Source organism: Aethalodelphis obliquidens, unplaced genomic scaffold (genome assembly GCF_003676395.1).
Source record: "Aethalodelphis obliquidens isolate GAN/ISIS:26980383/991018 unplaced genomic scaffold, ASM367639v1 scaffold8, whole genome shotgun sequence".
Taxonomy (NCBI): Eukaryota; Metazoa; Chordata; class Mammalia; order Artiodactyla; family Delphinidae; genus Aethalodelphis; species Aethalodelphis obliquidens.
This window is the reverse complement of record NW_020837952.1, coordinates 59,003,601-59,027,860: the sequence shown is the minus strand read 5'-3', so window position 1 is coordinate 59,027,860 and position 24,260 is coordinate 59,003,601. Positions and strand designations below refer to the sequence as shown.

General features: G+C 51.3%; 1 protein-coding gene across 1 annotated transcript in view; it reads left to right on the top strand.

Moving 5' to 3' along the window:
- SCUBE1 (signal peptide, CUB domain and EGF like domain containing 1) overlaps positions 1–24,260 on the top strand; it is a 126,946-nt gene that overhangs the window by 5,532 nt on the left and 97,154 nt on the right. The window contains exon 3 of the mRNA XM_027107897.1: positions 16,238–16,366. Within this exon, the coding sequence (XP_026963698.1) occupies positions 16,238–16,366 (129 nt within the window). The remainder of the gene's footprint in view (positions 1–16,237; positions 16,367–24,260) is intronic.

Genomic DNA, 24,260 nt, shown 5'->3' with positions numbered 1-24,260 from the left:
GAAGCGCAGAAGGCCCTGTGCCCTGGCCACACATATATGTACCAGGCCAGTCCGTGTTTCTGAGATCCAGCTCAGGTTTTCCCCCTTCTGGGAGCTCCTTTCCCTCCCTTTATGTCCTGGCTAATTCCTAATGAATCTTCAGGGCATCCTGAAGATTGAATGACACACTGTGTAGCATCCCAGGGCCCTGGCAGCCTCAGTGCCTGGCTCACAGTAGGTACTCGGTATACAGCATGTGCTCAGCATACAGGGGAAGGTACCCTTACCTGCATTGTCATCATCGTCATCATCTCTTCTCACCGCCTCTCGCAGTGGTTTTAGGCTCAGATGACATCACGTATGGTGAAGACCTTTGAAAATCGCCCACTGCTGTATACCTCAGAGGTGATAGCTATGGTGCAACCTGGTCCCTCCCCTAAAGGACCTTCAAGCCTAGTTGGGGTACATGAGCTGAAATTATGTATCAGTGGAAATTCTTAAAGAACCGGTGAGGATTGTACAGGCGGTAATTCAGCAGCTGTTGGGCTGCCGTGTGGACAGCCCGGAGAGCAACCGTCAAGCGCCGAAGGAGAGGCCGTTTCGCCACTTGCTCCCGAAGCGCTCTGTGAATGAGCGCTGCTGTGCGTTCCGGGGACCTGAGTGGACACTGTCCCACTTGCACTGAGGTTTTCTCATCCTGGGGGACCCACCTACAGTCGTCGGTCAGAACCGGTGGAGCCTCTGGAGGGCTCACCCGTGGGCCATCAGACCCCCACTGGCTTCCCCAGGAGGAGCTTGCAGAGATTTCTGGAGGCCATGGAATCTGGAGGGACTTGCAGGCCCTGGGCAGTAGTTGCCTAAAGGGCCTTGGGGGTCATCCAGGTGTTCACTTCCTGGCTCACAGGTGGAGGAATGGAGGCCTGAGAAGGCAGGGGTCTTGTCTGAGTTGGGACTAGAGCCCAAGTTTGGTGGGCCCGTTTCTCCACGCTGCCATTTCTGCACACAATTATTGCTATCTGGGGCTCTCTGTTCTAAGAGGGAATGAACGGTCAGTATTCAGTTGAACATAGTGGTTAAAGCGTGGCCTTTGGAGCCAGACTGCTTGGGTTTAAATCCTGCCTGTGTAGCCTGGACAAGTTAGTAGACCTTCTTTTGTTTATTTGTGAAATAGAGCCAATAATAGTCCGACCTCATAAAGATGGTGTGAGAATTAAGTGAATTAATGTGTATAAAGCATGTGAACAGAGCCTGACACAGAGGACACACCGCATAAGCATCAGCTGCTGTTACCGTGACGATGATGGCGGTGATGGTGGTACCAACGGTGATGCTAGCAGTGATGACGCTGATGATAGTGATATTGATGATGAAGATGAAGCTGTTGATGATATCGATGATCATAATGTTGTCCAGTATGTGAAAGGGGTGAAGCCTTGTCTTTCCAACAACTCCCAGCTGGGAAATGGGGTGTTCTGGTTCATTGACTATTCGGATAAACCGTATGCATATATCCATATCCCCACAGAGACATACAGACGTGTGTGCCATTCACAGATGACCATTTACCAAGAATGTGCAGTAAAAGATACGAGTGACAGAAGGCTTTCCTTTGTTCTACTAACCCTACCCCAGGACTGGCAAATACTGTGCTGCCACCTTCTCCCCTAGCAGACATCAATAATCAATCACCAGACCCTCCAGACGGCCGTTTCTACTTTAGATGAAACCTGCTTTCCCTCCCTGGGCCCCTTTATCTGCAGGTCCAGAGCTGGTGTGGGTTTTGCAGAGTGTGGGGTTGGAGTCTAGGGGGAAATGAGTTGCCTTGTCCTAGAGATCTGATAGACTTTGCTGTTTACTGTGGTAAACACACAGGACAGATTCTCAGCAAAGCAGGTCCAGAGAATGTGGCTGCCACAGCCTCCCTAGCTCTCCCCAGGATGAAATCAGCCTATGGCCCCGCCATGTGGGACTGAGTGAGCCTTTCGTACCCTTCACTGTGTTGCCTTGAAACTCCTGCTGCTTGAGGAAAACCCTTTAGGAAACCTGGCACCTGAAGCAGCCGGAACCCCCTTCCGGGGACGGTTTCTCACACGCCTTCAAGGCCATCTTGCCATGTGGTCAGTTCACGTGTGATGGTGATGATGGGGCTTCCACGTGTGCAGCCACTGTGTGTCCAGGGAGCAGCCTGGGGCCACATGTGGTCAGCTTAACGCTGGCAGGGGGCTTGCTGTAGCCAGAACGAGGTGCCTCAGACATTGCAAAAGACGTTGAGCAAAGCTGAGGATAAATCAGTGCTTTCTTGATGATCTGCATTTTGACAGGATCTGAAGTTGCTTGAGGTAAACTCATGGATGTGCAGAGCTGGAGTGAACTCTACCGGGCCTCCAGGGCAGCCCCTGGGTTTTACAGATGACCGCCCCATTTGTTGCCCTCCCCAGGCCCATACAGCCCTCGTTTAGCCCACGTCACACTACGGTGATGTTTCCCATGTGTGGGCTTCTCCAAGGCAGGGTCTGTCAGCTCTGACCCCTAGAACGCAGCACCAGGCCTGGCACAGGGCTTAGAAGGCCTCTGTTGGGTGAAAGGGTGGATGGATGAGTCCCAGCAGTCACCTCCTCCAGGAAGCCTTCCCTGATGCCCCAGACAGGTCAGCTGTCACCTGTGAGCATCCTTCCTTCAGAGCTCCTGTCACACTGGGTTGTGATGACCCATGTGACTTCACTCAGGGCTGGGCCCAGAGCTGGTGTTGGTGGGCAGTGAATGACCCTTATCAATCTCTGGGATATCAGGAAAGGCCTCCCAGAGCCTCCCAAGCTTTGTGGGGCTTTTTGTTTTGTTTTTAATTAATTAATTAATTTTATTTTTGGCGGTGTTGTGTCTTCGTTGCTGCGCGCGGGCTTTCTCTAGTTGCAGCGACCCCGGGCTACTCTTTGTTGTGATGCGGGGGCTTCTCACTGTGGTGGCTTCTCTTGTTGCGGAGCACGGGCTCTAGGCACACGGGCTTTGGTAGTTGTGGCACGAGGGCTCTGTAGTTGTGGCTTGTGGGCTCTAGAGCACAGGCTTAGTAGTTGTGGCGCACAGGCTTAGTTGCTCCGTGGTATGTGGGATCTTCCCGGACCAGGGCTCAAACCCGTGTCCCCTTCATTGGCAGGCAGATTCTTAACCGCTGCGCCACCAGGGAAGTCCAAGCCTCCCAAACTTTGAAGGTTTTATAGATGAGGAAGCTGAGGCCTGAGAGGGGAAAGGATTAGTCCAAGGATATCTGGTGGGGACCAGTGACAGAATTAGGTTGAGGAAATTGGGCCCAGGGAGGTCAGTCTCTAACCACGTCACCCAGCTGAGAGACGGCAGGGCCTGGATTCCAACCCAGGTCAGCGGTGGGGTCCCAGCAGTGGTCTAGGCCCCCATAAGCCTGTTTGAATGCAGTGGAAGGAGTTCCTTAGCTATGGAGTGTTAGAGGGGGCTGGGGAGACCCTTTCACACCTCCCCTCACTGCCATCAGCTCATCTGAGCCAGGCCCTATGAGCCCTGATAGCTGGGAGATACCCCTCAGCTAACCACTTTGAACTGCTGTCATTCTCTATCCTTTCCTCTAACCACACCCCAGCATCACTGTCTTTATCTAGCTCCTCAAACTTGCCAGCTCCTTCCTACCCCAGGCCCTTTGCACATTCTGTTTCCCCATCCCTCTTCATTTAGCTCAGCTGCTATATCCCCCCCTCACCAGGCGCCTCGTGCATGGACCTTTAGGGGGCCGCCAGGGCCAGCTCTGTGCTGGCCTCCTGGTCTGAATTAGTTGGTCCTGTGTGTACTCTTTCTGCCGAGGGGGCAGACCGGGGACAAGGAAGGGGCATTTCATCCCCTTTAAATGCTTCAACTCATTTAACCTTAATTGCTTTGTTTTCATAGACATTCGCTAAGGAAAAGGACCAAATTATAGCCTGAATTGGGTCTTACTAATCTTAATTAAAAGCTCTCATTTATAATCAGGACCAGACCCCAAACGTGGAGAAAACCATCCTCATATGGCTTGTTTAAATAACTGAGGCCCTCTTGATAATCACTGTTTAGTCTGAACCAGCAGTGCACATCACCCCTTCTATGTCTACTTAATTTTTTAGACCATTTATTCAAGTGGCTTATTCCACTTGCATGTTCCAACTCGGGCCTTTTCCAAAATGTTATAATGAAAACTCTTGAGGGAAATAATTTTTTGTTTTGGCCACAGTATATCAAATATATTACTGTTTTCCCTTTTTTGTGAAAAGGAAAAAAATGACAACCTTATGGGCATCAGAGATCACAAAATTAGCATGTATGTAATGAATGTAAGTAGTCACTTCCTGAATTTTATATCCCCAGGGTCTACTTGTCAGTCACTGAAGTTAGGTAGATTACAGGGCATGCTATTAAGTGTTTTAACAAAACTCCTAATAACGCATACAGTGATCCATTTAGTTTAACATCAGAAAAAAATTCTTAAGACCAATTGGCCTTCTGAGGGAATAATGTCTATGACCTTATTCAGTCATTTTCATCATCATTATTACACACTTTATTGAGACTCCAGATAAAATTCTGCTTTCTGGGAGTCCAGGAAAGGGCAGTAGGAGGTGGGCTGGGAGCGGGGAGGAGGGGAAATTCTTCTTCAAGTCTTAAAACGTGCAATTATGCATGCTAATGTGTGCCCTGCTGAAGATGAAAGCGCTCCAGTCCAGCAGACCAGCGGGCAGGAAGAAATTGGATGTGACTTAAAATTCCAAGTTGCTGTCAGCTAGCAATTAGGCAGCGCTGCTTACAGCTGGTCCCAGACCTGCTGCAGAGTTTAGGCTTCTCGGAGTCCACGTCCATTTCTGGAAGGAAAAATTGAAAGCTCGAATCGTTGGCGTTTAAGCATTGGAGGTGATTGGCTCCCTCAGCCTCAGTTTGCCCGTGTGTAAAATGTGTCCACTGGACTAGATACAGTTCAGTGTCAAGAATGTTCACTGAGTACCTACTCTGTGCCAAGCCTGGTGCTGGGGCCAAGACGTTTTCCTGACCTCCCTGGTTAGGGGAGAGACAGATTGGGAAAGATGTGATCATAACAGCGCGTGGAAAGTACAGCAATGGAAATACAGACCAGACTCAGTGGGGGTGCGGACGAGAGAGGGCGCATATCTCTGCCTGGGGAGGGGGGAGTTTGAGAGGGCTCCCTGGAGAGGTGTCATCTGGGCTGAGTTAGGAAAGCAGAGCGGGTCTCTGACGTTCCTCCCAGCTCTGCTGCTCCACGGGAGTGTCTGTAGCAAGGATGCAGAGGCCTGTTTTTGTCCTTGCCGACTCAGTAAGTCCAGCAAGTGACCTGACCTTCCTGAGACCTGGTTCCTTACCCATCAGACGGGAGCAATGGCACCTGCCTCCCAGAATGTGCGCTGCAGTGGGCTTGGGGGAGGGAAAGCCACCTCGCCATATGTGAGAGTGCGCTGAAGACAGCACCAAGGCCTGCACGTCGAGCTTTCTTTCTTCTCCAAATCCCCATATCTCCTAGGGTTAGAGGGCCTCTGCCCCCACCCCTCCCCTCGTCTCCAGGCTCCCCAGGCAGCAGGCCTCTTCGGCCCCTTCCTCCAGGCCCTCTAGCTTCCTTCTGGCCGCTTCTTGTTACAGTGGCTGGATTTGTTTTTCCATTGGAGGAATGCTAACCAGAAAAAAACATTATTTCTAAGAAAATAAACTACGGCCCTGTTGGCCTTTGAATGCTACTGAAGTGGATGGCAGCCTTCCCCAAAGGCCTTGAGACAAAGAGTGCCAGAGGGCTTGTGTGTGCCGGCAAGGTCAGGGGGTCTCGGAGGGTACTTGGAGGGGGTCCTCCAGATGCGCCAGGGCTGCAGCCCCTGGGAGGAGAGAGTGGAAAATCCCATCTGGCCAGCTTGGACTTCTGGCTGCTGCCGTGGCTCAGCCCCGCTCCCTCCGTGGGCTCCAAGATGCACCCTCTGTCCCAGAGCCACCCTGCCTCTGTCTGGGCCTCCTGCCCCTTGAGTCGAGGGGAGTAGAGCTGGGTGTAGGTCCGTGGAGGCCAGGGTGCCAACCTGTGTGACCTTGGGCAGGTCTGTGGACCTCTTGGGCCTTAGTGTGCTGACTGCAGAGTTGAGGGCTGGGGCCAGGATACCCCAGGCCCCCTTGGACCCCTTCAGCGGGCAGCTCTGTCTTCAGTGTGCTCCTTGCCATGGTGGCGCACAGTGCGGGCTAAGTCTGTAGGGGTTCCAGGTGGGCTCCAGCTGGACTGTGAACCGCCTGTCCCTTCCCACTGACAGCCCCAAAGGCAGGCCCGGCCCAGCCGGAGTGCTGGCGGCAAGGCTGTCCCCACATGAGATGTTCGTCTGTCTCTGGGTCACCCTCCCCCTCTAGGCTGGCAGCTCCTCGTGGCCAGGGTCTGGGCTGAGGGCCAGGGGCCAGGACGGGGAAGGTGCTGGTATAGGAGGGAAGAAGTCGGGGAGGTGGCTTGATCCTCCATGAGGACCGTGGGCCCTGGCTCCCTGTTCACGGAGACGTGGGGGATTCTTCAGGTGATTGTGTCAAGGTTAGGACGGTGGAGTCTGGAACCAGCCTGCCTGGCTTCTTCCAGTTTTGGCTTTGCCGCTTACTAGCTGGGCGGTCTTGTGCGAGTCACTTCAGCTCTCTGAGCCTCAGTTTCTCTTTCTGTGGTGAGAGAGGTTAAGCCCTTCCTACTTCGCCTATAGTAAGGGTTTAGCCACCTGCCATTAGAAGGTGGGGGTGGGGAGTTGTTCCCGATCTTATTGTCATTAGAGAGAAACTCCACTGGGGATTTGGAGAGAAAGAGAATGAAATCAAACTGCACCAGCGCAGCTCCGGCCCGCGCTGCTGGAGCACAGAGGGCGGCCTGTGAGGTTAGGGGAAGACGCCTGGGCTGGGATTCTTGGTTCAAGTTGCCGTCGGCCTCGACCTGCTGATAGGTTAGCTCCGCAGTTTCCCTCTCTGGGCTCGGTTACCCCTTTATCAAATCGAGGGGCGCATTGGTGGAGCTCTAGGACCCCAGCTGACCCGTTCCAAGCGGCGGCTCAGGCTTTCGGGCAACCTTCAATGATCCTCTTGTTGAGTTCCAAGGGGGTCGGGCCCGTGGAACAGCCCCCCTGAGCCTGCAGTCTGCTCAGCGGGTGGGAGAATGACCATGCCTCTGACTGGTGGGAGCGTAGTGGGAGCCCCAGCTCTGGGCTAGCAGCCTCCTGGGGCCCCTTCTCACTTCCGTCTTGAACACTTGGATAGGTGAGCTCTCTGCCAGCCGGGGCGCTTCGGCGCCCACCAGGCCCGACGTCGGAGCCTGGGGACAGCCCCCCGTGAAGGGCCCAGGGTGCTTTGGAGGGAGAAGAGGAGTCATTAACTGGCCCTTTGGGTTTGCTAGGCCAGTCCTGCCTGTTACTTGGGAACCACAAAGCCCACCTTGAGCCCGCGCTGGACAGGTGGCGTTCGAGGTCAGTCCAAGGTGAGCATCTGCACCCCAGCAGATGCACCCCAGAGACTCGCCCGCACGGTGGATGAGAGTGCCGGGAGCATTAACTTAGAAAAACAGCTGTGTTGAGATACGATCCACATACCATCCAATGCACCCGCTTAAAGTATACGATTCAGTATTTACAGAGTTGTGTATCCACCACCGAAATCAACTTTAGACCCTTTTCATTACAACAGAAAGAAACCCTGTACCCCTTAGCCATCACTCCCCAGCCCCCCAGTCCCCGGAAACCACTAATCTGCTTTCTGTCTCAATAGTTGTGGCCTTTCTGGAGACTTCATGTAAATGGAATCCTACGAAACGTGGCCCTTTGTGACTGAGATGGCATCCTCCGAAGTCAGGTAGACTGGCTCACTTCCTGGCTCCACGTGTATTAGCTGTGTGACCTTGGGCAGGGCAGGTAACACCTACGAGCCTTGGTTTCCCTTGCTGTCAGAAAAAGATGTTGGTACCCACTTCTCAGGGTGCTCATAGCAAAGGGTCTGCGTACGGCCTCACACGTCCATGGAGGCTCCAGTCAAGAGGGCTACTCACTCGTTCAATGCCGAGCAGACTTTTGAGGAGACACCATGCGACTGCTGAGCCTGCAGCTGAACAGGACATAGTTCTTGCCCCATGGAGCTCACAGCCTCGAAGGACACATACATCGCAAGTGAGAGTAGCGATAGTGTCCATTCAAGGAGCTGTGGCGTCCAGAGGGTGGGGAAGAGCCCCGTCTGCCAGGGGATCTGCAAGAGCTTCAGGGAGGAGCTGATGCTGGGGCTCAGTCTGCAGAAGGGCGTAGGTGTCTGTGAAGGGGAAGGAGCTCCGGGCAGCACAGGCAGAAGCGTGGAGGAGGCCCGAAGCCGTCCGGGCCACTGGGAGAGGTCAGCCAGCAGCTCAGACCCCATGGTTACCTTGGATCATGGGTTGGCTGGGGGGAGGACCTTCCCACCCTCTGGCTGAGCCATGGTCATTGTGTGCAGTTAGGAATGAAAAAGTATATAGATTTGTGTTGGTTTTGCATGACCTTTGACCTTTCCCATAATTAACTGCTGGGCCCACTTCTGGCATTGTCTCAGCAGAAGGGAAACCTGATCGATGGATGCCAGGGGTCCACCGAGAGCGGGTCTCATTACTCAGTCATTACAAACCCAGAGCTTAACCCTGTGGCACCGGCAACGGGGGGGAGGCTTAATCCTTCCTGCTAGGCGGCCCTGCGAAACTACCTTCCCGCGAATGTAATTAGCCGACAAACTGGATTAAGATTTATTCACCAATGAGGACTCAACTTCCTAAGCCATACATCTCTCCCAGAATGGTTGCCTGATCTAAGGAGTGCACGGTTTTTCCTAAAGCCCCCAGACAAAGGAGAAGACATGCAAACGCCCAGCCAGGGAAGAGTTCTTTGTTAGAGCATTTGGTCTCCACTGTCTGCAAGGAATTTGGAGAAAAATGCCAATTTCAAGGGGAAACGCGCAGGTATTTTCGGTAGTGATCTCTGAGAGCGGAGAGTGCGATGCTTTCAAAAGCCTCATTTTGAGAACCTTCCTGGTCAGTCTGATTTTTAGGACTAAAATGCCCTAAGTAGGATTAAAATGAGAAGAATCTCTGACTCGTTGTGGTAGAATCTCTTATAGGCACTACAGAGTGGATGTATATTTTATGGGGCAGCGAGAATCAGTTTTGAGTTAGATGAAGGAAACCGTACTCATCCCACTCGAGTCCTTACCAGTGTTGCTGGTACATAACCACAGCTGTGGGATCGTGTGTGCCTACTGCCGTTTTACTATAGGAAAAGTGGAACTGCCTGACCTTTTAAAATCCCATGAGCAGCTCCCCGTGCTGTTTTTCTCTGCTCTATTGGATGTTGGAAGCTGTTTTCTGTTGGGAATTGAGTTCTCATTAAAAAATAAAAAAAATCCAGGCTGGAGAAGGAGCAGGGATGTTTAAGGCGAGCCGTTGAGACTTCTCATCCTTAGCATTCAGGTCAGCTTTTTTGTCCTGCCCACTTTCTCTGGGATGAACCATCTCTGTCACTGCCCCTCAACCTCAAGAGCAGGTACAGACCTTGGAAATAAAAGCAATGATGCACGTGACACCTCCTCCCCACCTTTGTCCTTGATAACTTTTTGGAGCATGAAGCACTTTTTATAAGTATTCATCTCATGCAGCCCGAGGACGCGGCTCCAGCGGGAGTAGAGCCTGCGTCTGAACGCAGCCCCTGGCTGGAGGCCTGAAGACAAGGTCCTCAGCCATGCTGGGCCTCGTTTCTCGGCATCAGTAAAATGGAATCAGCAGTCACGCCTGCTTTCCACACAGCTTCATCACTCCGATCTCTGCTGCTGTGGTCCTGTGGCCGTCTTCCCTCTGTATGTCTGTGTTTTCACATGGTTTTCTCCTTCCTGTCCTAACAACCTCTCTGTGCATCTATATCCAAATTTCCTTCTTATAAGAACACCAGTCACTGGTTTAGGCCCACCCTACTCCACTGCAGCCTTACCTAAAATTTGCAAAGATCCTATTTCCAAATCAAGTCCCATTCACAAGTCCTGGGGGTTAGGACATCAACACTTCTTTTCGGGGGACACAGTCCAACTCACAACAGTCCTTTAAGAGTAAATATCTAGATCAGTCTCCCAAGGCAAAAGAAATAAAAGCAAAACTAAACAAATGAGACCTAATCCAACTTAAAAGCTCTTACACAGCAAAGGAAACCATAAACAAAACGAAAAGACAATGTATGGAATGGGAGAAAATATTTGCAAATGATGTGACCAACAAGGGCTTAATTTCCAACATATACAAACAGCTCATACAACTCAGTATCAAAAAAATGAAACAAAACAAAAAAACAAAAAACCCAATCAAAAAATGGGCAGAAGATCTAGATAGACATTTCCCCAAAGAAGACATACAGATGGCCAACAGGCACAAGAAAATGTGCTCAAGATCACTAATTATCAGAAATGCAAATCAAAACCACAATGAGGTAGCACCTCACACCAGTCAGAATGGCCATCATCAAAAAGTCTACAAGTAATAAACGCTGGAGAGGGTGTGGAGAAAGGGGACGCTCCTACACTGTCGGTAGGAATGTAAGTTGGTGCAGCCACTATGGAAAACAGTATGGAGGTTCCTTAAAAAACTAAAAACAAAGCTATTATATGATCTAGCAATCCCACTCCTGGGCGTATATCCAGAAAAGATGAAAACTCTAATTCAAAAAGATACATGCACCCTAATGTTCATAGCAGCACTATTTACAATAGCCACGACATGGAGACAACTCAAGTACCCGCCAACAGACAGTTGGTTTAGAAGATGTGAGATACACACACACACACACACACACACACACACACACAATGGAATATTACTCAGCCATAAAAAGAATGAAATAATGCCATTTGCAGCAACATGGATGGACCTAGAGAATATCATACTAAGTGAAGTGAGTCAGACAGAGAAAGACAAATATTATATGATATCACTTAGATGTGGAATCTAAAAAATAATACAAATGGTTCTATACGCAGAGCAGAAGCAGACTCACATACATAGAAAACAAATCTATAGTTATCAAAGGGGAAAAGGAGTGTGGGAGGAATAAATTAGGAGTATGGGATTAACAGATACAAACTACTAAGCATAAACTAGATAAGCAACAGGGATTTACCATATAGCACAGGGGACTATATTCAATATCTTGTAATAACCTATAATGGAAAATAATCTGAAAATATATAACTGAATCACTTGGCGGTACAGCTGAGACTAACACAATATTGTAAATCAACTATACTTCACATTTTAAGAAAAGAGTAAAGATCTAGAGAGCTTGGCTCTGCCCCCCTCCATTCCTTTACCCTCTCCGCTCTCCAACCGCCTGTTCCTCATTCTCTGACCTTAACAGTCCTTAAAACGTGGTCCAACATAGAGAACAGACTGGTGGCTGCCAGGGGGAGGGGTTTGGGGGAGGGATGGCGCGGGAGATAGGGGTTAGCAGATGTAAACTAGTGTATATGGGCTGGATAAACAACAAGATCCTACTGTATAGCTCAGAGAACTATATTCAGTATGCTATGATAAACCATAATGGAAAAGAATATTTTAAAAAAGAATATATATATATAACTGAATCACTTTGTTGTACAGAAGACATTAATACAACACTGTAAATCAACTATACTTCAATAAAAAAAATTTTTTTGAGGTGGTCTGAGACTGATGGGCATCTTGGAGGCCTGCAGGACCTCCTCTGGGGCTGATGGCTCTTTGATGAGTTTTTTACAATAATAAATCTACTAGCTTTGGCAGGGATTTATCTTTTGGTTGATTTGTTTATGGGTTTATCTCTTATGTATTAAAGGAGGAGGCTCACACGATTTTAAAGAACAAAAATCCGAGGCACATACACAGAACATCAGGGAAGGTTTGGTTTGCGAGCAGACGTTCTCCATTCAGGACGGATGCTGGGTGGGTGGGTAAAGCAGGTTGGCCTCGGAAGCCTGTGAGAGCACTTCAGGCCTGGGGATTGGAGAGGAGCTGATAATTCTAAGGGGTGCTCAGATCTGGGGGAATTCTCTGGGACTGGATTAAGGGAAGAAATGTGAGCAGCGAACGTTCCTGCACTCTTCAGCCCAGCAGCGCCCCCCGTGGCCTACGTTATGGGGAGTCAAAGGAAGGAGAAGGCTAGAGATGTTTTGTGGACTCTCCAGCAATCTCTTTATAATGTCTTTTGTGCATGGTGATCGAGTCGTTTATCATTTTGATGGTGAAAATGTTGCTGTTAAAAATTATACCCAGACAACAGGCATAAACTGGAACTATGCCAGGCAAATATGGGTGTATGATTATCCTAACTGGGGAAAGACGATTTTCTCAGACCTTATCACCCTCTAAGCAGCTTGTTCAATGGAATTTTATGGATGTGGTGACTCTATAACTGATCGTGTTTCCTTCCTTGCCTTGGTTTCTAGGAAACTCAAAGTCCTATTTGAGGCCTTCCTTTTGTCATTGTGCTGGAATTTTACCAAATGTATTTCTGCATACACTGCCCAGCTTTCCCTTATTCCGCAACCCTCATTTCTCTTTCTTCATCCTAACATCTGTTCTCTTTGAAAACCTTTTTGTGTGTATTTTGTAGGCTGTTTAGATGCAGGATGTTTGAAGTCACTGATGGATGGATGAATAGGTGTTTGGTTGGATGGATGGGTGAATGTTGAGCTGGATAGATGGATGAACAAGTAGGGGTGTGTGTGTGTGTGTGTGTGTGTGTGTGTGTGTTTGGATAGATGGGTGGGTGTTTGGATCAATGAATAGATGGATAGATGGTTAGACATTTAGATGGATAAGTATTTAGATAAATAGATGCTTAGGTGAATGGAAGGATGGGTGTCTGGCTGAATATTTAGACGGACGGATGCACGTTTGTACGGGTGGATGTTTGACTGGATAAGTGGATGGGGAATAGGTGATTGGATAAATGGAAGGGTGGTCAGCTGACTGGATGTTTAGATGGATAGATTTTAGCATGCATAGGCAGATGGAAGGATGGTTGGGTGGGTATCTGAATGAATAGCTTATTGGAGGGAATAGATGGATGGATAGTGGCGGGGGCGGATGGGTGTTTGGATGAGTGGATGCGTGACTGACTGGCTGGCTATTTGGGTCGATGGGTAGGTGCACACACAAGTGTGTGTGTGTATGGATGTGGCGCAAGTGGAAGGATGCAGGTGTGAATGGGTGTTCTGATGATTAGATTACACTTTCTTGGTACATAGGGTAAATTGCCAAGAGTGAAATAACGTATATAAAGCGCTTTGCCTGTCAATGCCTGGCATGTCATGGGCATTCTAACTTACCAGAAAGGACATGGGCTTTGTAAACTGAAAGACACTTGTTTTGATCCTTGCCCTACCACTTACTATGTGACCTTGAGCAATTACCTCTCTGCCCCTTACTTTGCTTAACCATAAAATGGAGTTAAAATACCTACTCCAGAGGGTTGCTGTGAAAATTAAATAAGCTGGTATATGTTTCAGGAGTAGATACCTGCATCCTGAGGTACAGCATGAGAGAGAGACAATTCTTCTGCCCAAGCATGGAATAAAAGTCCTTCCCCTCGGCCTGACTGATCCAGCCTGAGTCATGTGCCCACCCTGGGACCCATAGCAGTTGCTATGCCATCTACTGTCTCTGAGTTAGACTGAGCAGGCTCCAGCCCCACAGGTGGAATCAGGCCCTCTTCTTTTTTTTTTTTTTTTCTTTTTTTTTTCTTTTTGGCTGTGTTGGGTCTTCGTTGCTGTGTGCGGGCTTTCTCTAGTTGCGGTGAGCAGGGGCTACTCTTTGTTGCGGTGCGCAGGCTTCTCATCGCTGTGGCTTCTCTTTTTGCGGAGCACGGGCTCTAGGCGCACAGGCTTCAGTAGTTGTGGCACGTGGGCTCAGTAGTTGTGGCTTGCGGGCTCTAGAGCTCAGGCTCAGTAGTTGTGGTGCACGAGCTTAGTTGCTCCGCGGCATGTGGGATCTTCCCGGGCCAGGGCTCGAACCCCTGCCCCTTGCATTGGTAGGCAGATTCTTAACCACTGCGCCACCAGGGAAGCCGTCTTCTTTTGAGTCACCTGCTTGAATGAAGGAAAGGAGGGAGGCAGCAGTTCGCGAGCTGCTGATTCGGATCAGATGAGAGATGACGCTCACGCGTACAGGCAGTGGAAACGGGCGACCAGTCAGCAGACTGTACCCACGTTAAGAGTGTAGAAAATTCACGTGTTGGTAGCTGATAGGTGTCAGCGGAGAGGTGGAAGGATAACAGGATTCACTGGGATGGGGAACCCCAGGGAAGTGCAGATGGATGAGTTAAAGTGGGCCGTGTTGCCTTTGGCGTGAGTGTGGACGATCTAGGGGGAGAGGTGGTTGGATTGGTGTATCTGGGGCTCTAGCGAAAGGTCGGAGCTGCAGAGATTGGGAAGTAATCAATATCTGTCTTTATAAATCCATGTGCCCTTTCAAACACAGAATCTTACATCCTGCTTTAATGTTATTTAAAACATCTAAGTGCATTAAGTACAATGGTTAAAAACAATTCAAATGACTTACAGAATTGAGCCTGCTTCCCAGCTGACACTGATGGCCTCTGCAGCAGGAAACCCCCTGTCTCTTGCACCTTTGGGGATCCAGGCAACCTTATTCTTCCCTCATCGTGGCGGGGTGGGTGGGCACCAGGAGGAGGCTGCGCAGCTCAGACCCTGTATTCTAGCACTTTCAGCGCTGCAGTTTCCAATGAAGTTATTCCCTCTGCTGGCAGTGTCCCAGACAGTGCTTGATCACCTCCAGAGTCAGGGAGCTCACTACCTCCTGAGACAGGCCCTGTCTTCCAGATGGACATACCTGCCCGTGAACATCAGTTGGCCCCCTTGGCTTTCCCCTGCTGTGAGTAGCTCTGCCCTCTGGACCGCTTGGAGAGAGCATGGAGCTGGATGTCTCCCTGTGCCAGCTCCTCAGGCATTTGCAGGAACGGCTAGGGTTGCTTTCAGTTCCCTCTCTTCAGGCTGGGCCCTTCCTGGCTTTCACAGCTGGAGCCGGGCCTCAGAAATCCCTCTTCGACCAGGTAGAGGAGAGGCTGCTTCTTCCCACGTGGTAGCCTCTTGCAAAGCACTTCTAGTCCTGCTGAGACGGGGCAGTACTGCTTCTGGTTTGGCTGTGGGAACACTTCCGGTTCCACTGGGGAACTTCTGGTTCCGCTGTGGGACGCTTCTGGCTGCCCCCTTTCCTGCTTCTCTGCAGAGCCTGTGGAGGTCTGGGTGGGTAGATTGAACCCCGCTCCCCTCTGCTGCCTTGGGGGGTTGCACTGGTCGAATCCCACTTACAGCCCTTCTAGGTGTGTGACCGTTGGCAAGGATGTGGCCTTCTTGTGCCTTGGCTTCTTCGATGCCCTTGTAAAATTGGAGTAACAACGATGGTGCCTATGTCTCAGAGTTAGCACGGGGACTGGGTCCGTGATGGCGCGTGGTGTCGCCCCCCGGGACTCGGGCATAGAAGCAGCTCATTGAATGTTAACTAGACTCGCTTCTGTTGCTCTCCAGGGTCTCTCAGATCTCTCTGGAACTTCAGAACTGATAGCTCTTTGACCTGTGATGGGAAATGTTGAGAAAGACTTAAAACAGGAAAAAGGGTGACCTTTACAAAGGCTATTGGCCACTGTTTATGAGACAGAAGGCTTTGTTGTGACAAGGAAACTGGAGCAGTAGAAATTCAGACTTCAGACGCTGATCTGGAAGGAAACTCTGGGGGGAGTATGTGGACTTTTCTCTCATTCCAGAGGCTACATTTTTTGGTGGTGTGCAAAGCTCATTTATCTCATACCCCCTGCCTCACAAGTAATGAGGTCTCCACCTCTGGGAAGCTTTCAGATATCCTGAAAAGAGGCAGTTTGGGGGGATTTTAGACGGGGTCCCTGCGTGCTGTTAGTGTTGAGAGGGCTTCAAAGGGGGAAGATAGGGGTGGGAATCTCACCTGCTTCTCTGCAGGGGGGATCTGAAAATCATCCCAAACATGCCTGGCACGTGGCCCTGCTCCCCAAGGCGGTGGCCAACCTCGTGGCAGAGCCAGAATCTTCATCTCTGTAACCTTTGGGCCCCCCGCCCCCAGCAAGGACTTTAGTGAACACCTGTTGAGTCATCCCCTAACCACTCATGTCCCGGTGACTTCAGCAGTGGGGGGAGAGGGGACCCCCAGGCTCTTCCTCTGACACCTCTCGTGCACCTCATTTTGCAGACATCGACGAGTGTGAGAACGACTACTACAACGGGGGCTGTGTCCACGAATGCATCAACATCCCGGGGAACTACAGGTGCACCTGCTTTGACGGCTTCATGCTGGCACATGACGGACACAACTGCCTGGGTGAGTGAAGCAGCTGTGCCCTGCCCACGGGGCACACCCTGCCTGTTCCTCAGCTCCAGCTGGCAGTGCGGGGGGTCGTGGGAAGGACTGCCCTCTTTTGGTTCCTTGTCTTAGTCTGCTACGGCTGCCGTAACAAAAGAGCACAGCTTGAGGGGCTTCAACAACAAGAATTTATTTTCTCACAGTCCTGGAGGCTAGAAGTCCGAGGTCACGGTGTTGATGTGTCTCTTTCTATTCTGAGGCTTCTCTCCCTGGCTTGCAGCTGGCCCCCTTCTCGCTGGGCGTTCACATGGTCTTCTCTCTGCGTGCAGGTACCTGATGCCTGTCTCTCTCTCTCTGTCCTAATCTCCTCTTCCTATAAGGACACCAGTCATATCGGAGTAGAAGCTATCCTAACGACTCATTTTCAACGTAATTACCTCTTTAAAGGTCCCATCTTAAATACAGTCACATTCTGAGGTACTGGGGCTTAGACCTTCAACATACGAATTTGGGGGAAACCACAGTTCAGCCCATAACAAGGATTCTTACACACCTCCAGATTCTCCTGGTTCAAATACACGTATTTTTAAAACAGTTGTGTAAAACTTATGAGTAATGCAAACTTTCTGGGTCAAATTGGGAAAACGTAGGAGCACAAGATAAAACTGGAAAGTATCTTGGTTACTCTGGTGTGTTTGCCTTCAGGCGTCTCTCTGCAGCCAGGTGTGGTTACACTGTAGTTGTGATCAGGTGCCTGGCCCCTGTTATCACCCTTTTCCTAGTTGCCTCATAGTTTGATACGTGACTAACAACCCGGGGCTGCTGTAACAAAGTAACAACTGAGCGGCTTAAGCTACAGAAATGTATCCTGTCATAGTTCTAGAGGCTAAAATCTGAAGTTGTGGCGTCAACAGCGTTGGTTCCTTCTGGGGGCTTTAAGGGAGGACCTGTTTCATGCCTCTCTCCTAGCTTCTGGTAGCCTCAGGCTTTCCTTTGCTCGTAGATCACATTCTCCCTCTGTTTTCACATTGCCTTTGCTCTCTGCATGCCTGTCTCTGTGGCCAAATGTCCCCTCTTTCTAAGGACACGGTCATATTGGATTAGGATGTACCCTACTGACCTCACCTTAACTTGGTCATCTGCCAGTCACCTATCTCCGGAAGGGGTTACTTTCACCGGCACTGGGAGTCAGGACTTCGCCATCTTTGGAGGGATGTAATTCAACCCATAATAGAGGTGGTTTGCAGCCTGTGGCAGGAGGAACGTCTCCTGGTAGAAACCACGTGGTCCCAAAGCAGATGCCCCGGTCCCCCAAGCCCTCTTCTGCTACCGGCTGCTGAGTGACCTGGGGAACGGTGGCTGGAGCTTAGAGGGTAAGACCGTGGACTTGGCCGGAGTGTGGTGTGGCTGTGAACCCGTTCTTAACATCTCTGAGCCTCAGTCACTTGTTGGTAAAGGGAGGGTGTGAAGAGCAGCTGTGTCACACGCTGCTGTGAGCAGAAATTGCGATCGTGCCCAGACAGCTGAGAAGTGTGCCTGTCCCAGGGCTCTCAGTCCTCAGAGTGGTTCCTGTCACCATGACTGCAACAGGGATAACACGCTGTCTGCCTCACTAGGTTGTGTGTGAGGATAAAATGGCGCAGTGAAGTGGCTGGCACTTGGCGAGTATAAATTGTCAACAAACGAGCATTAGTATTACTGTAGGTGACTCAGCCACCCTTTTGTGGTTGGACGTTGAAATTCCTTGCTTATTTTGTTTGTTTTTACCAGCAGAATCCAGAGGTGATTCTGGGCATAAAACTTTTTTTCTTGTTTCCCCAACTGTTTCCTTAGCAAGTCTTCCTGGAACTACTGGGTCAAAAGGATTATTTGGACTTTTTTTTATGGCTTTCGATGCCGTGCTTCCTGGAAGGGCTCAGTAAACCTTCCATTGTGGCAGCGGGTTTTTTGGTGTATGGCATAGAAGCTGGACATCCCAAGTGCTCCGAAACTTCCAGAGTTAGTGGTGTATTCGTCTTCAGTTCCTCTGCCTGTTTCTGTTGAATGCATATTGGATCTCAGATGAGCTTGTTATGGGAAACAGATCCATAAACATGTAATTACATCCCCAAATAAGTGCCAAAACGGAGGTCTGGACTGTTAAAGCCCAGAGGGGTCTGCGAAGAGCACCCCTGCATGGGGTTGGGGCGTGGCGGGGCCTGACTCCTCAGGGGGACTGCATCCAACAGGATCTCCAAAGGTAGGCGAGCAGTTTACTGGGTCGAGGGCAGAGCCTGCGTGGAGAGCTGTGGGTGGCCCCTTGAGGCTGGGCTGGGGGGGGGGCGGGGTGGGGGGGTGCTGGGTGGAAGAGCGGGAGGTGGGGCTGCCACAGCAGGCAGAGCCTTTGGTGAGATCACGGAGAACCGAGGCTGCACGGCGTTCATTGTGCCGGACACCAGGTTCAGTGCTGTTCAAGTTTTCTCTCCTTTAATCCTCCCAAGCGCGTAAGCATTTAACTTTCCTAGTCGCTCGCCCCTCTTTTCAGATGATAGAGCACATTTCAGAAACTGATTAGTCCGTGAAAGCAGAGCTGACGTTCTCTATGGAGCAGCAGGCAATATCCCCAGTGGTCAGGAAGACGGACCTTGGGAACTGCCAGTTCTGGGCTCAGATCCTGGTTCTGCCAGTTACCAGCTGCGTGCCCTTTGGCCTGGAGGTGATACTCGCCTCCAGGCCTCAGTTTCATCACCTGTAAGACAGAATTCGCAGTCCTCTGTCTGGCACGGCTCTCGCGAGGACTGAGTGGGATCGTGGATGTCAAGCATCCTGAGAGTGCCTGGCACCCACCGAGCACACAGACGTGATGGGCATCAGGCTGGTCATCGGCTCGCAGACCAGATGTATTGCGGTGGGCTGACGCCCCCGAGGCCTTGTGGGGGCCCGGCCTGCCGTCTGCAGCCCCCAGGCAGTCACCTGTTTGTAAACACCCTTGTTCTTTTTTTTTTTTTTTTTTTTTTCCGGTACGCGGGCCTCTCACTGTTGTGGCCTCTCCCGTTGTGGAGCACAGGCTCCGGACGTGCAGGCCCAGCGGCCATGGCTCACGGGCCCAGCCGCTCCACGGCATGCGGGATCTTCCCGGACCGGGGCACGAACCCGCGTCCCCTGCATCGGCAGGCGGACGCTCAACCACTGCACCACCAGGGAAGCCCATCATCCTTGTTCTTGGCTACGGCAGGTGTACCCGACGCCTCCAGACTAATGGAGTCTGTGCAGGTCTTTGTTTCAACAGGATTTTCACGGTGGATTCTTTTTACACTCATCAATTTAAGGAACTGGGTAAGACTCCACCCACCCCCGCCTCCGAGCACAGATTGCAACTTCCTACGGCTCTAACTCACACATACGGCAGCCGACAAAAGGCTCTCTCTGTTGCTCCTCTGCTTTTAGCTGGGGCAGACGCTTCCCGACAGACCTCCTTATGTTTGGGCTTTTTCCTTCTCAAGACAGAACTCTGGCTCTAGAGAAGACAGACCTTGGCTCCCACTGGCTCCAGCCCCGCCTGACCGCGTAAGCTCTCAGAGCCGCAACTCCCTCACCCATAAAACGCTGAAAAAGTACCCAGCACAGTGTCAGGATCATGGAGGCTTATAGACACTGGCTGAAACAAGTAACACTGTACGAGGAAGCTGGGCTTGCAGTTGGAAGATGTGACCCAAATTCTGTCACCACCACTCACGCGTTCTATGTTGGAGACCAGTTACTGACTCTCCACGTGTCAGTGCCCCTAACTGCAGAGCGGGTCGGAAATGCCTGTCTCGGTGTCACTGTGACAATTAAATAGGAAAGTAGACCTGGAGAGCTGAACGTATTGATGTGAAATTCTCCGCGGGTGCTGGGTGTTGCAGAGGTTTCAAGCTGGCAGCCCACAGCCCTCCTCCGGCCTGTAAACATGTTTGGTCTCTCCCCGCCATGTTGATGATATGACCGTGACGATGGTGGTGGTGGTTGAATTATTTGTCAACATTTATAAGTCAAGGGGGTGTCACATAAAAATCAATATTTCCAGCACCGATCCTGCTTGGCCATAGTCACCCAGCCCCTGACTCTGTGGGGCTTGGGCAGGGGTGCATATCCCACGTGGTCCAATGTGGAAGTCATCACGAAGCTTCAAACTAGAATATGTTCAATCTTTTCTACCTTGACAAGTGTTCCTAATGACTTGGAAGGCTAGACTGGAATTGAGAAATCTAGGACTCCTTGGAGTTTTGTGCCAGAAAGTGGTAGCACGGGCAGTGCCTGCTCTCCGCCCCTTCTTCTCACCCCTGGCTCCGTCCTGCACCACAGGGAGCCTGAGGACACCCTAAGCTGAATGTGTAAGCTCTGACCATTTGCCCCCAGACCACCTTCCCTTTGGCTTGGTCCTGTTATTTGTCCCTCTGAGAAGAGACAGGCTTGGGCCACGTGGACAGGGAATTTTGGGGTCCAAACAGGTGTTTGTGTTCCAGGTGCCATGACCCCCTGTGGACTCCTTACTGTATTGGAAGGGCTGCAGCCACAGGAGGGGCAGCACAGGGACCCTCAAGGCATTGAGCCAAGAGCAGGGGCACCTCTTGCCCACGTCTCAGCGTGGTGCCAGCAGCAACCGGCAGGCGCCGCGCCATGGCTGCCCCTGGGAGGGTGTGTGCGTTCCCGATTGCCGCACTCCCCACCATTCCCTGTTGCTCACAACCTGTTGGCCATTTAACTGCCTGCTCTGTCTCAGTAGGAATTGTGTTCACGCTGCCTGATGAAGCTTCCAGCGCAGGGCCTGGCCTCAGTGGGTGTTCGGGAGGGGTGAGAAGCCGACTGAGTGGTGGCAAGGTTCTGTGTTCTGCATCCTCGCTGCTTTGCGCCGTCCTGACCGTCTCTGGTCAGTCACTCTGAGCCCCGCTCCACAACCCATCACCCGTCAGGGACAGTTAGGCCTGTTTGCGTCTCCTGTTGTTTTGTCTCCAAGTCTGGGTCAAAAGTCTCGTCCGGTTGTAACATTCCGCTCTCAACCACCACCGAATTCCTTCGGGATGGTGGCTGGAACCGAGCCTGGTCAGCACAGTCTGAAAAGCATTCTGAGCTAACTAGGAGAAATGAGGCTGATGGCTGAAGGGTTATTTTCTTGCCTGGGTTTTCACAGTTGAACCTTTTCTCTTTTTTTTGAGCAAATGAGGTTATTTTCTTGTGGAGATGGCTTGCCTGGGACTGTGTCCTGGAGGATGGCCAAATCTGTCCTCTGGGGAGTAAAACCCTGTTTCTATTTGACATCTTTATTGAGGAATTTCTCAAATATAACAGAAAATGACACCAGAGGGAATTGAAACCATGATGAGATCCTTGCTCAACCCCAGATGACTGCTTTTAGCATTGTAATTACTTGAAATAGCAGTAGTTCTGTTTGAAAAATATTATTCCAAACTCCACGCAATTGGACGTAAGAGCAATATTTAGGCTAATAGAATAAGATTTTTTTCATCTTAAATTAAAACCAGCAGTGGGTAATTTTTTCCCGACTCCACAAAGCAAGGCTCCTTTCTCCCTAAAGCCATTAGTTCACTTAGCCAGATGTTTTCTGCGACCCCAGTCTTTATCTTGACTTACTGCAAAATACGGTTCTCAAGTTGCCCACAGTCTGAATTTCGGACTTGCTTCTCAGCACTTTTTCCCCTGATGAAGAGGAGTCATCTGGAGCCAGGTTCAACAGAACAGTTGTTTTGTTAACCGGATCGCTACGTTCCCGTTAACACTTACGGAGCACCTACCGTATGCCCGGCCTTGTGCTAGGTAGTCAGCTCCTTAGGTGAGATGAGGAACTTCGGCCGCACCTCTGCCATGCACCTGGAGTCGCCCAGGATGTCGTGCTCACGTGCCGTCGTTCAGTTCTCACAGCATCCACAGGCAGAAGCCATTAGTATCCCCTCTTTACAAATGAGGAAACTGAGGCTCAGAGAGGGAAAGTGACCTGTGTAAGGTCACACAGCCAGTACGTGGTAGGGCTGGGACCAGAGCCCAGGTCTGTGCGTTTGCCAGTTCAAGCCTGTAAGCCACTGCCCGCCCCTTGCCTCATGGCACCCGGAACAGAACCAGCTCTGGGAGGCTGGTCCGGATCAGGGAGGGGCTTCCTTCACTGGGGGTTAGATGTGCCCTGCTCTGAGTTTGAGAGTCGCTGAGAAACCCTGGCGTCTGCCAAGCCAGGCTGGTGGGTGGCGTGCTGGAGGGCGTGAGGGCGGCCCCTGCTCCAGAGACTTCCCGCAGATCTGTCCTGCCTCCCAGGCCAAGGCAGGATCGTGCTCACCCTCGAGCTGCTTTGGGGCATTGTCTCACCCCGTGTGAATGAGCGGAGCCCTGTTGTTACTGAACCCGCTCGTGTGGCTCCCATCACTTTCACGGGAGCACCCAGTTCTTCTGCCCGCCGGCTCACGAAGCCCTCAGGCCAGGGTGCTTGCTGCCAGCCTCCTCTCCTCACCTCTCATCCTTGCCCACCTGCACCCTCTGGCCCGGCCTTCCTTAAATCCACACGGTCCTCCTACCCTTCCCAGCTGTTCAGGGCTGCTCCCTGAGACCCCTCCCCCAGCATGACCTGGTGAGGTCCTACTTGTCATTCGAGACCCAACCTCCACCTCCCTTTGCTCCAGAGTCTTCTGTGACCACGTGGTACACACCTGCACTGTGGCTCTGCGCTGGGGTCCTCCCTTCTTCTCCTGCGGGCAGAAGCTATCTTGTTTATCTCGTCTTCCTCCTCTGAACCTAATGTGGTGTCTGGCATATCACAGGCACATAATAAACATTTGTAGAATGAATGAATGAATGAGTTTGAAGAGGGTCCTCAAGCTCAGCACACTTCTGTGCTGGGCACATAGCTGAGATCCAGGTGAATTAGCTGGAGCATGTGTCACAGGACTCCCAGGTTCACGAGAAACACAGAAATGTCCACGCTTCTAATGACAGGTAGAAAGGGCTATATTCGCAGTGACACAAGCCTCCAACCTAGTATTCATCCATTTGTTTATTCAAAAACATGGTTCTGAGCACCTGCCGTGTGCCAGACCTGGTTTTAAGTGCTGAAGACACAGTGAGTGGCGGCCAAAAGCAGCCAGGCACCCGCCCTAGGGAGGGGGGAGGACAGGGCACAGGTAAACCCATAACTCAGTAGAGTAAGCTCAGTCAGGTCAACTCCAGTGAAAAACAATACAATAAGGTGATAGAAAGTGACGGAGGCAGGATGACAGTGTTGGAGAGGGTGGCGTTCCTGTTACTGCTGCTGCATAAAAACCACCCCACACTTAGTGGCATAAAACACCCTTTGACTCTGCTTGCAGATTCCGTGGGTCAGGAATTCAGGCAGGACGCAGCAGGGACGGCTCTCTGAGCTGCACGGTGTTTGGGGCCTCGGCTGGGAAGACGTGAGGCCGGAGATGACTTGATGGGGGCTGGACTCATCTGGGGCTTCTCTGCTGGCGTCTAACGGTCGATGCTGGTTGTCAGGCAGAACACTTACGGGCAGCCTCTCGCGGTCTTTCCGCATGGGCTGGTGTGGGCTTCCTCACAGCATGGCCGCTGGGTCCCAAGAGAATAAGACACAAGTGCACGGAAGCTTTCCAGCCTAGTCTCAGAAGTCACTTTCACCCAGCTCTACCTGTCAAGGCAGTTACAAAGGTCCATCCACGTTCTTGGGGGGGTGGGCACTTGGGGAAGGGGGCCTCAGAGAGGAGTAGGAAGCTGCCCCGTGAAGATCTTGGGAAGACCTTCCCTCCAGGCAGAAGGGGAGGACAGAGGCGGCGGCCTGAGGTGGGGACAAGCTGCGTGAGTTTGGGCACAGGTCACTGTGCCTGGAGGATCTGGAGGGAGGGAGAGGGTCTGGAGACGAGGTCGGGAACGGGCGGGGCCAGGTCATGTGCAGCCT